This window comes from Vombatus ursinus, unplaced genomic scaffold, assembly GCF_900497805.2.
Source record: "Vombatus ursinus unplaced genomic scaffold, bare-nosed wombat genome assembly UNPS02014781.1, whole genome shotgun sequence".
NCBI classification, from domain to species: Eukaryota; Metazoa; Chordata; class Mammalia; order Diprotodontia; family Vombatidae; genus Vombatus; species Vombatus ursinus.
The window spans coordinates 44,518,401-44,530,468 of NW_020954559.1; the positions used below are offsets into that span (position 1 = coordinate 44,518,401).

Genomic DNA, 12,068 nt, shown 5'->3' on the forward strand with positions numbered 1-12,068 from the left:
AAAGCTGGAGCTTGGGCCTTGAGTGACTAAGACAATCCCTGCTCAGGGTAGTGGGGACTCCAGGGTCTGAGACATGCAAAAGTTAAGTACTCCATGGCTTAATTAGCATGGCAATAGGTGAAGATGAGTCCTAGGAGTGAAGTCTACTCCCTTTTTTACCCATTTAGCCATCTGAACACAATTATCATGTCTCTTAAGTTTCTTGTACTGCCTAACCAGTGAGTTGCTTCAGCTGATACACATGGCATATTCTTCCATCCTTTGACCATTGTCTTTACCCTCTCTTGGGTAAACTGTAGCTCACCTGTATCATTTCCAAAATGTGGTATCCAGAACCGTACCAAGTATTATAGATGTGGTCTGACCAAGATATGATATAGTGATATATTAACCTCCTTCATTCTGTATACTAAGTTCTTCTGCTTGTAACTTAGGATAACATTCGCTCTTTGGGCTGCTAAATCATACTACGGAGCTTTCCCATTGAACCCCTCCCCCCCCACATTTTTCTTTAGGATGTCTGTCTAGCCACATATCTAACATCTTATACTTTTGAAGATGGATTTATTCATCTAAATGTAGAACTTTGACTTTTATCCCTCTTTCATTTTATTTTATTCAGTTTGTCATTCTAGCCTGTCAGGTTCTTTCTGAATCTTGATTCGCATATCCGGTATGTTAGCTACCCCTCCTAACTTTGTGTCATTTGCAAATTTGACAAGCATGTCATCTGTGCTTTCATCCTATTACTAATTGATAAAAAATGGTAAAGAGCATAGGATCAAAGATAGATCCTTCAGATGTTCCAGGAGAGACCACCCTCTAATTTGACATCAACTAATTAATGACTACTTTTTCAATTTGAAAATTCAACTCATTCAAATTCACCTAACCAATTGAATTTCCAGACCCAAAAGTCACTCTTAACCAGCCTACACCACCTCCATTTTGCCCACAGGGATAACATGGCAAGCTTTGTCAAACGCTTGGCTGAATTCTAAGTGTACCATGTCAATAGCATTCCCCTTATCTTCCTAGTCTAGCCACATAGCACAGAAGGAAAGGAGGGGAGTCCAGTACAGCCTGTCTGTCCTCAGTTATAACTAGGGATTTTTGCAGCTACTGCAAATACCGCAAGCTATGCCCAGCATGAAACAAATGGCACAAAAGCTTTCCTCAGTTACTAGGGAAGGTATATATAGATAGGGAAAGAATGAACCCTACTAGATGTTAAGCTCTGTTATTTCTACACTGCTGAAAGACTGTGAGTGGTCTCAGAAATTAAAACCCTAGTAGCACTGCCCTCCTTAGGACCCTGCCTGTTTTGGACAAAGTCATGCAGATTTTTATTCATCAGTGCTTCCTTATCTAAATGTTCACAAGCCATCCCTTTAATAATATTTTCTTTTTTCTTTTTCAATTTTTTATTAAGTCTATTTTATTTTTAATTTATGGAATAAAACACACATTTCCATAACACAGTAGAATAAAAAAGATAATTGAACATGAAACTGCAAATCTATTGTGTACCACTTGCTGTTCCTTTTAAGTATATAATAAAGTTATCATGTTTCTTTTTTTCTTTTTTTTCTTCCCTCCCCATTGCTCCACCCTAGAGATGGGTATCATTAAACACAAATAGGTATATATGTAAAATTAATCCGTACATACTTATATTTAGAAGTCAAAGTCACTGGCTGACAATTTTGCAGACTCCTGCCTCTTGCTTTTTTTTTTGAAAAGCTAGACATTTGCCCTTCTCCAAGCTTGCGGTAACCTTTCTAATTCTCCATATATTTCAGAGATCACTGACAGTGGCTCAGCAGTCATATCTGCCAGTTTTTTCTCAGAATGTAAAATGTAATTTAATATACTATTACCAGGAAACTAAGATAGAAGGTAATAAACAGAGAAAACAGAAAAGACACGATAGAAACCTGCATTCTGGCTGTGGAGCTATTATTTTCTCTGTTATCTGCGGATAAACGGTTGGCATATGGTGATCATTGCTGTGGCAAGAGATGTGTTTTTAAGCATTGAACCTCAAATCCCAAAAAAACACTATATTTATTTGCAAAGCAATTTCAGAGATTAAGAGTATTTTTAGAAGTAGGTTGTGATTTTTTAGTTGATTATTATGTGAGGGAAAGAGGGAGAGAAGGTGAATATGTTTCAGTGAATTTAATGTCATTTTTCTTTTCATGGAAATTGCCATTTCTACAGGGCATCCCCAAAGTCTTAGTGCAGTTTTAAATTTTAATGTATTAAAACTGCAGTAAGACTTTGGAGACATACTGTATATTGTAACCTGAAAGTAATAGAGCAATTGGAAGAAACAGGGGTAGATGAGATGGAGGTGATGAGGAGCAGGAGTAGGAAAGCCTGAGACTTCTCTTTGTGGAATGGCAAAGGGTCAGGGGTAGCAGTGTTTAGAGTTTAGAAAGGTAAACCGACAAGGTAGCATAGCCGTAAGCACAAGCCTAAAATGTTTGGACCTTTATTCATTATAGCAGTAGGGAGCCTTGGTGCAATGGAAGAAACTCTGGCTTTGTAGTTGGAGGACCTGAGTTCAAATTTTGGCCCTGCTACTTGCTATCTTAATTTCTATGGACCAGTTTCCTCATCAGCAAAGTGAGGAGGGAGGGGTTGTTGGACTAGATGACCTTTCAGAGTCCCTTCCACCTCTGAGTCTGTGATTTTGAAGTAATTTGATCAGAGCTATGCTGTGCCTTGGGAGGCCTAATTTGGTAGTGTTATTTAAGATGAATATTAGAAGAGAAAGACTAGAGGCAGGTGGGCCAGTTAGGGTTGCATAGTCCAGGGGTGAAATATTGAGAGGTTTGACTCAAGAGGTGATGATTGGTGGGGTCTGGAGGGGGGAGAGGTGAGGAATAGATTTGAGAGATTGTGAAAGAGTTCACAGATATCAGTAAGGGGTAATAAGGAGTGAAGGAGAAAGCAGAACCCAAGATACTTCTGATGTTATAAGAGAGTGAGAAATGGTGATGCAGTTAGTGGAAATAGGGAAAGATCAGAGGTGTCAAACTCACAGTCTGCTGCTGAAACTAGCCAGCAAAGCTTCCAAGTGCCTCCAGGAACTAGACTAAAATGTTAACTGGGAAATGTTGAACAAACTATATGAAAATATAATACAACACAGATAATATTAATTTGTGGTTTTCTAAGTCATCATGTGGCAGTGGGGATTCCTTTCGATTTGAATCAGATGCCACTGTTGTTGAAGGAATACATCATATAAAGATATTTGTATCAATGTCATTATACACACTCAAAGAAATTTGGTCAGCAAAATCCTAGCTGATATGTGCTAGGAATTACTTCTGATCCTTGGTAGTGGGTGATTTATTTTAGCAATAAACTGATAGGATACAAAGCAAATAAAACGGTAGAAAACATCAGAATTAAAATAGCCTTAGCATTTATAGTTTTGCAAGTCATCCTATCTCCCAACAGTGATCTCAAAGTCTCCCCTTTCATGTACAGAATCCATTTAAATTAAATAAAAGACTATTTTTTTTCCTTTTTATGTCTTTTTGCTTGTCCCTTTTTCTTCACAAATTGAAAACACACTTTCCTTTATATACAAGTGACCATTACTGTGCCTGGAAAATCAGTGTTCTTTCTGTTTCAAGCACTTCTCCTCACCTGGCTTTAAGATTACTCAATCAGAAAACCCCCAAATTATCCATTTGGCTTCAATTTCAGAAAAACAAGGCTTTTAAAACTCTGGCAGATTCAATAATCTTTAGTTGGTGACATTTGCTTGCTTGTTTAAAATATCACTCTAAACACAGTTATTTTTATGACTAATAAGATATTAGAAAGTACAATCTTGACAAAGGGATTAACCAACTCAATGGTGCCTTTGTTGTAAAATCTTGAGATTTTTATAGGTCTCTGGAAATCATGCTTTCATCATTCTGTCTCTCATAGTGGACCAGATTTATCATCTAGCATCTCCTGCTTCTCCTCCAAACTACATGTACAATCCTATCAAGACATTGAAGACCAACACAATCGGGACATTAAATATGTTGGGTAAGTTGAAATTCATTCCTTGTTTCTTTTATCAAGAATATTTATGTACGGGGCAGCTAGGTGGTGCAGTGAGTAGAGTACCAGCCCTGAAGTCAAGAAGACCTGAGTTCAGATGCGGCCTCAGACATATGATACTTCCTAGCTGTGTGACCCTGGGCAAGTCACTTAACCCCAATTGCCTCACTTAAAAAAAAAAAAAAAGAATATGTATTTACTTAAGAAGATATGAATACACATCATGTGCTCTTGCACTGGTCATTTATCTCAGGCTTGGAATGGCTTCCCTTATGTTGTAGCTTAGGAAGGGAGCATTCCAATACCATGGTAGTTGGCTGTCTTGGCTGCTGGCTTATCAGCTAGGACTTCTTTAGTTCTAATGCAGTCCCTGGACCATTACGTTACTGCAGTGTCTTTCTCACTGAGTAACCATTTTTACGGTAGAGCAGCTGGCCAGCATTCTAAAAGCAAGTGTCTGTATTTGGGAGCTGCCTCCACAGGTGTCCTGTAGTCTCAGCCATCGCTTTCCCCTCTACAATTCCATGGGTCATTAGAGAAATTATCCAGTGCCAGAAATGAGTCCCATGCCTTCCATCTTAAGAATTTACAAAGAAGCACTCATGACTTTGAGCTTCAGATCTAGATTGACACAGTGCCATGGGTGTGTGGGTGTTAAATGGGGATTATTTAAAGCGGGGGAGGAGAAACTGTCTGATTGTTAGGTAGGTTGAAACTGATCTGTATTACCTGACTCTAGACTAAGCCACAGGATTCATAGTAGAGGTAAAGTACCCTTAATGGTGATGTTGATGATGTTTGTTATGGGAGAAAGATGAAGTTAGCATTTTTGTGAGGTCACATATACTTCTCAGTGTGCCTGGTTATATTATTAATGTATCAATGAATATTATTTAAGTTATTAGAGAATTAATGTTCTAGTTATTAGATAATTAAGTTATTACAGAAGGATTGTTGGTGCTGATGCTTTTCTGTTTTTAAACACATAAAAGGTTTCAAAAACTAGGGTTTGCTAAGTAGCTACAAAACAAAATTCCTTAATTCTAGTTTTCTTTTATTAAAGTATTTGGGGGGAAAGGTAAATTACAAGTTACGAAAGTATTGACAAATCAGATATAAGTACATAATACATTTCCAGTCCTCTAGTCCAAATGAGGTCAAGTGACTTGCCCAAGGTTCCATAGGTAGCAAATGGCAGAATTAGATTTGGGCCTAGGCCCTCTGCTTCAAAAAAGTAACAATGTTTTCATTGTACTACAATAGTGAGGTTTGATTTCAGAGGAAGGGTGAGGAGGATGCTAAGAGCAGTCAGGGAAAAACGGACCTTGATTTCTCTAGATAAAAGATTAAATTTTTTATATTAGGTTTAGTTAATGTGAGTTTCTGGTGATTTCTCTAAACGAGTTTCCCCTTCAAGTCAGCGCCCTGTGTAGCCAGAAGAAAATAGAACTTTGTCAGCTAAAAAAAAAGCTAGCTTTTTTTTTAATGACTAACTCAGGAAATGGAGTTCACTTGGAAAATAGAGAAGAGTTTTTGTTCTGTTTTGTTTTTTAACTTCATCTTTCTGTTTGAAAAAAGGAATTTGAGCAGGAGTTATCAGCCCCTGCCACAGGAGCCAGGTAGATCAGAGAATATGACATGATTTCCTCTGTCTACTCCCCTGTCTGCTCAATAGTGGAATGGTAGAGCTGCCCCAGCCTCTTCTGTGCATTATCATCCTGAGCCTAGCATGCAGCATAAGACTGTTACCTCTGAATTAGGAGCTGTTCATCAAGAATGTGAGCCTTAATATCCCAACACTGATATTGGGTTACATGTTATTTCCAAGAGCAGGACATTGAGTTCTAGATGGATGTAATTATTAATAAATAAACAAGAGTTTTTGCTTCCGAGGCAAGGCTAGTAAATAGGGCGTGCCCCCTCCCAACATGGCCTTCACTTCTACTGAACCACCACCACCCTGTCTTCAGATGGAACCTTTTTGATTTGGCTATATGATCTCTTTGCAGCCTGACACTGAAATATATGCACTTTGTGATAGGACCAGCATTTCCTTGATTTCAGTATAAAAAATGCTTATTTTAATGTTTCTAGAGTGGGTATCCTGCCCTGTCATGTCAAAATCCATAGTGATCCTTTTACATGTTCACATTTGTAGGATTGGCGAAACGTGTTGGAGCACGTCTTCTTCTGGCCTCCACCTCGGAAGTATACGGAGGTAAGGCAGTGGCAACTTGTCACTTGGGGTTAATGGGGGCCATCCCCCCACCAGAACTTTATAAAAACTTTGGTAGGAGAATGCTAAGGTGGAACTCTAAAATTTCATTTCAGAAGGATGGAACCTGCATTTTCTATTACTGTTTTATCAGTGTTATCATTGGTCACAGATAAGTAAGCATTTATTTGGTAAATAGATAAGAGGCTTTGAAGGTTTAACAGTCACTCCAGAAATAGTCTTGCTGCAGGGGGCAGCTAGGTGGCGCGGTGGATGGAGCACTGGCCCTGAAGTCAGGAGGACCTGAGTTCAAATCCGGTCTCGGACCAAACACTTGACACTTACTAGCTGTGTGACCCTGGGCAAGTCACTTAACCCCAATTGCCTTAAAAAAAAATTTGTCTTGCGGCCAGAAAGGGCCTGATTTAAAAATGGGTCTGCTAGACTATCCCCAGTGTAGATTTCACCATCCCCAAGGGCCTGGATGAGCACGGAGCCTGCTGTGGGATGGAAAGCAGGAGAATGTTTATGCCCACAGCTTCTCAGGAATCCTTTATCTCTAAGTCTCTCTTCTCCTGCTGCACCCTTTTCTTATTACATCTATCCCCTAACTCTCCCTACTTGTACCCTTTTATTGTTGCTTTGACTGAATTCTGGAATGCAGTAAAAAAGATAAAGAAAAGAGGAGACCCAAAGAGAAACAGAATGGACAGGTTGAATGTCTTTACTTGTTGAGTGAGAACCTAAAAATAGTGGGGATTAGCCCTTAAAAATCACCTTCATGAGTAGAATGGGAGAACCTGGATCCATTTTCAGGCAATGAATCTGACTCCGCTTTGTCTCTCTTAGTAGCCTTTTAACCAGTGGGCATTGGCATGGACCGGACAATAGTCAGCATCATTTTATCCAGAAGCCTAATGCCTTCACCTTCCCAGCCTTAATATTGACTTTGTCCTTCCAATTTCCTGCCATACAGAGGAATACAAAGTATTCCTTTCTCCCTTATTTTGGACTTCACTAGCACCTACCACATCCCTGGGTCCAGTACATCTCTTTTCTCAGCATCTTTTCCTAAAATGTTCTTTTTCCATAAATGAACAATTGATTGTTTGATTGATTTTGGCAGAGGAGGAAGAATTAAAACTCAGCTCCAAGGAGAAATAAATCAACTGCTTTTAAAAAGTGTTTCCTGTTGTTCATTTGTTTCAGTCATATCTGACTCTTCCTGACCCCATTTGGATTTTCTTGGCAGAGATGCTGGAGTGGTTTACTATTTCCTTCTCCAGCTCATTTTACAGATGAGGAAACTGAGACAAACAAAGTTAAGTGACTTGCCCAGGGTCACACAGCTAGTAGGTGTCTGAGGCCAGACTTGAACTCAGGAAGATGAGTCTTCCTGACTCTTGACTTGCTCCCCAGCACTCTATCTGCTGTGCCACCTAGCTGCCCCTTATGTGCTCTAAGATGTCCAAAAGAACCTTCCATAGATTGCATATCCCAAAAATCTCTCTCGTAAAACTATTTTACCCTCTAGCAGCATTCTCATCAATATTTCCCCAGGCCTACCATTGTCACAACAGTAATATATGTAATAGAAAGACTATCAGAGTAAAATTATTCTCCATTCTGTCCTCCACTGATGTCTCCTCGTTATGTGTGTGGAAGTGACCCTGGGTTCCCAAAGGGTACATCAGGGGAAAGCATTTAACTGCTTCTCCTAAGCTGGAAGGGTTTCAGGTATGAACCTAGCAACAGACTGTGTGTCTGTCATCCAGGGACCAGATTAGCTATTTAGAGCGGCTCATCACTATGTTAGTTTCAAAGGTGATGAATTATTTTGACCATAACAACTCACAAAGAGTTTATTTCCTAGCGTATAGAGGAGTGCAACCTGCATCAGTGGATGGAAGACCCACACCATTGATATCATGGCATTGCAAAATATTCACATTAAGCACTGCATACGTGCAGGGTATTGAATATCAGAAGCAATTCAGTTTAGGTTTAGTGTGAGACTGAAAGTCTGCGGTATGTATGTCATGGTGCTACTCTGGACGATGTATTGAGAAACTATACAGATGCTACATGGGGAGAAGATAAGGAAATCCAGGGTACGTCTGGGATGAAATCTGGGATGTGTAAGACCTTTGCTACCTAAACAGTAATCCACCTACCCCACCCCCCAAAAATCAAGTCTGTGTATATTTTTATTGTTTTAAAACCCAGAGAAAGAACATTCTTAGCTTTTTCTCAGAGGCTTAAGGAAATCATACCCCAATTCTTTCTTGATTTGCTTCTTGGGAATTTATGGCACAGATGAGACCCTGAAATGTTCTGTCTTCACTCATATACCTTTTCTCACCTTGCCCTTATTTTATCTTTCCTTCTTCCCTTCTCATCTGTGAAGAAACGTTGAAACATCGCCTGTCCTGTTTGGACAAATGCAGAAATGACTGACTGCTCTCCCTTTAAATTGTCAGGTGTTTTCTTCCTCAGCCTCAAAGGCAACAAGATATCTTAAAACCCCGTGTTCAAGGACTGTGCTCTTCATTCCAAGCTAGTATGTCGCATGGGCTGAGCACTGTCTTAAAAGATTAAAATATGAAGGGACCTCCCTTGTCCTATCCAAGATAGCATCCTCACAAAGCCCATGTTCCCCACCTTCCCTTTTCACTTGAATAGCATATTTGATGGGAGTTTGTTTTCCATGAGATTATGGAAGCAATACATTTTCTAAAATTCACCAGCTGTTCCATTTCATACTTAATTTAAAAAAAAAAAAGCTTTCCTAAATATTATGTATAGTATATCTTTTGTATGTAGTATCTCAGAAAGCTAGATAAGACTGTTGTTTTGAGATCTTTATGTGGCCATGTGCTCCTTTGCTTGTAAACCTTTATTTGAACCATAAATAACATGGAAAACTATCTTGTAAATGAATCTTTCATGTTGGCAGCATTTATCTGGAATAGAGAAATCTTGAGTACACGAGGAAATATTCCTCAGGTACTTGGGATTGTTCTTTGTAACATGATCTTTTACTACTTGGTTATTCTGGGATGCACAGATACCTTTCACCAGGAACTTTTCTGACATTGATGCCAATGATAGAATTAATTGGCTCCTACTGCATGATACATGAGGGCTATTCTGTACAGGTAGGCCAGGCCTTCAGCATAATTGTGTTTGTCTTCATCCTTCTGAGAAACCAACTAAAATTGTTCCTGTTTTGTTTCCTATACATGGAGTCCTTTCTCTCTATGAAAACTTATTTCGTAGGGGTAAGATCTGATTTGTACCTTAGTGTTATGACATTGTGTTTTCCCCTGATGTATTCAAAGGTTATAATTGGTATTTAATTGTGGAATGAAAAACTTGTCCCTAGGTGTTCTTTTGTGCTCCAATGATACCCCCTCAATAAGTGTCTTTAATGTTTTCCTGTCCATCTAAATAAATAATATAAATAATAACATAGTCTCTCTTAATATTTGATATATGGTACATTGATGATTGTTCAAGCATCAGTTGTTACTGAGGGCTGGTTTTTGGTTTCCTTCTGACATGCATCAGAACATTTTTACATTCATTCCGATTTGAGTCTCATGATGCCCTGACAAGGAAGATTGCAAATTTGTTTTCATTTTTGTTTTATTTTATTCCCATTTACCAGTTAAGAAACTGAGACTCAAGCTAGTTTGGCTAACAGCATACAAATAGCAAGTGGAGACACTGTAACTCGAACTCTGATCTTCTGATTCCAAGTCCAGCATTCTTTACATTATACTTGTAGATAACTACCTTTGAGTAGGTCTTGAACACAAAGACATCAGAAAATTTTTTTTATGTGATCATTTTAGATGGAAATTAAACTCCATGAAAAACATAGCATTTGTGATTATTTATTCTCACATAGAAGTTTAGCTTTCTTGGCAGAGCTTTTAGAAGAGTGAAAAGCATAGAAAAATATACAAAATCAAGTATACAAGATGAATAAATTAGGGCATGATTATTCATGTTACCCAAAACAAAAGAAAAAAAACCTTTTATGAAATAATTTACTTCAGGTCCCCATTAAAATATTTCACACATTTACCCACATTCCGGAATGTAGAAATTGTATCCAAGGGGAAGGAGTTCTTACTAGACCACCCTAAACTTGTTTGCACTATCCTATTCCTCCAATATTCTAATCCTGCTTATGTCTTCCTTATACTTCAAATCAGTTTCAATATAAAAATGTAATACCTTGGTCATCTTCCACATTCTCCCCTTTTCAATGTGAATTTGCCTTGAAATGAGGAGCAAGAAAAACTAGTCCTATATTTTTCTCCAATAGATCCAGAAGTCCATCCCCAGAGTGAAGATTACTGGGGGCATGTAAATCCAATTGGACCTAGAGCTTGTTATGATGAAGGAAAGCGTGTGGCGGAGACCATGTGTTATGCCTACATGAAGCAGGTATGCCCTTGGTTTTCCACAGTACTTTTTAATACTTGTTTTATTCATTTGGTATTTATTTTATTTACTAAGTGTGTATCATTTACATCATGTTTAGTTTAAGAAACTGATCTTCTGGGGGTGAACACGTGATATGAATTTCGTCTGTGGTAGAAAAGGTGTTTTTTCATGTTGGTATTTGAATGCTATGGGTTCTCCTGATCAGTTTTGAAACATTATTTTTCCCCCTGTGACTTTCGTTCATCATATTTAATGGGCTGGGACTGCAAAGGTGGTGGGTGTCTTTATTTATTTATTTATTCATCTGTTTATTTATTTATTTAATATGCCTGCACCTTTCCCAGACTTTGGGAGAAATGAGCTATTCCTTTGTCCCTTTGAATGTGATCAAAAGGAAACGTGGATTTTTTTTTTCTAATGAACCTAGATGTTAAGGTGAGAACTGGGAAAGTATGTCAGATGAACTTTGTAAATTTTTTTGTGTGTTTTCACTTGCCCCTTCATAGCCAGCCGAGTCTAATCGGGTTACAGAGTGCTTGAGAATCGCAGCAGCAAACTGCGGGCTTTTGTGAATGGGATGTGCTGGCTTCCTCGCCTTCCAAGCCTTATGCCCTTCCTTAGCCTCCTCCATGTCTTTGAAATTTGCTTTGATGCCAACAGTCTCACTCGAGTTTCAGAGCTCTGAATAGTTGTTTATAGCCTTGGGGCTGAAGTGTCTTCCCTTGATGTTGTTACTTAGAACCAGAACTCATTGGCATGCTTGCACCTTTTACCATTGATGCTATACAGCCTGGTAGGTAATGCCAAATGAGTGTATGCAGAGAAATCTCAAATCCAAATTATGTAGCTTTATTTCCTTTTTTATACACATTTTTTTTCATCTCAGAAACCTCTTTACAATGAGTGAATCTTGCCTCAAAAGGTACTTCCAGACATATCAGATTAAAGATAGATGAAGCATTGTGATTGTTTATACCCCTTGGAGATTGGTATTTAGACAACGACACTAAACTTTTGGGCCAGAATGAATTGACTCTTCATAGGAGGATAGATTTAAGGTTGAAAGAGATTTAAGAGAACTGACCTGTTGTTTGTATGCCCAGCACTTAGCACAGTGCCTGGCACATAGGATGCACTTGATTGGTTTTTTTTTTTTTGCCAGTTTAATTCAGCAGATAGTTATTTAACACCTAACATATACAGGGTACTGTGGTGAGTACTGGGGATACAAACACAAAAAACTAAACACAAGCTGCCCTCAGGGTACTGCAGTGGGGGGCGGGGAACCCTAAACAAATAAAAAACAACCCACAGGTCCGGC

General features: G+C 38.7%; 1 protein-coding gene across 2 annotated transcripts in view; it reads left to right on the plus strand.

The window, feature by feature from the left end:
* LOC114046229 (UDP-glucuronic acid decarboxylase 1) overlaps positions 1 to 12,068 on the plus strand; it is a 148,350-nt gene that overhangs the window by 91,791 nt on the left and 44,491 nt on the right. For both annotated transcript variants that reach the window (XM_027866470.1, XM_027866472.1), the window contains exons 7-9: positions 3,955 to 4,059; positions 6,233 to 6,292; positions 10,626 to 10,747. In XM_027866470.1, coding sequence (XP_027722271.1) covers positions 3,955 to 4,059; positions 6,233 to 6,292; positions 10,626 to 10,747 — 287 coding nt within the window. The remainder of the gene's footprint in view (positions 1 to 3,954; positions 4,060 to 6,232; positions 6,293 to 10,625; positions 10,748 to 12,068) is intronic.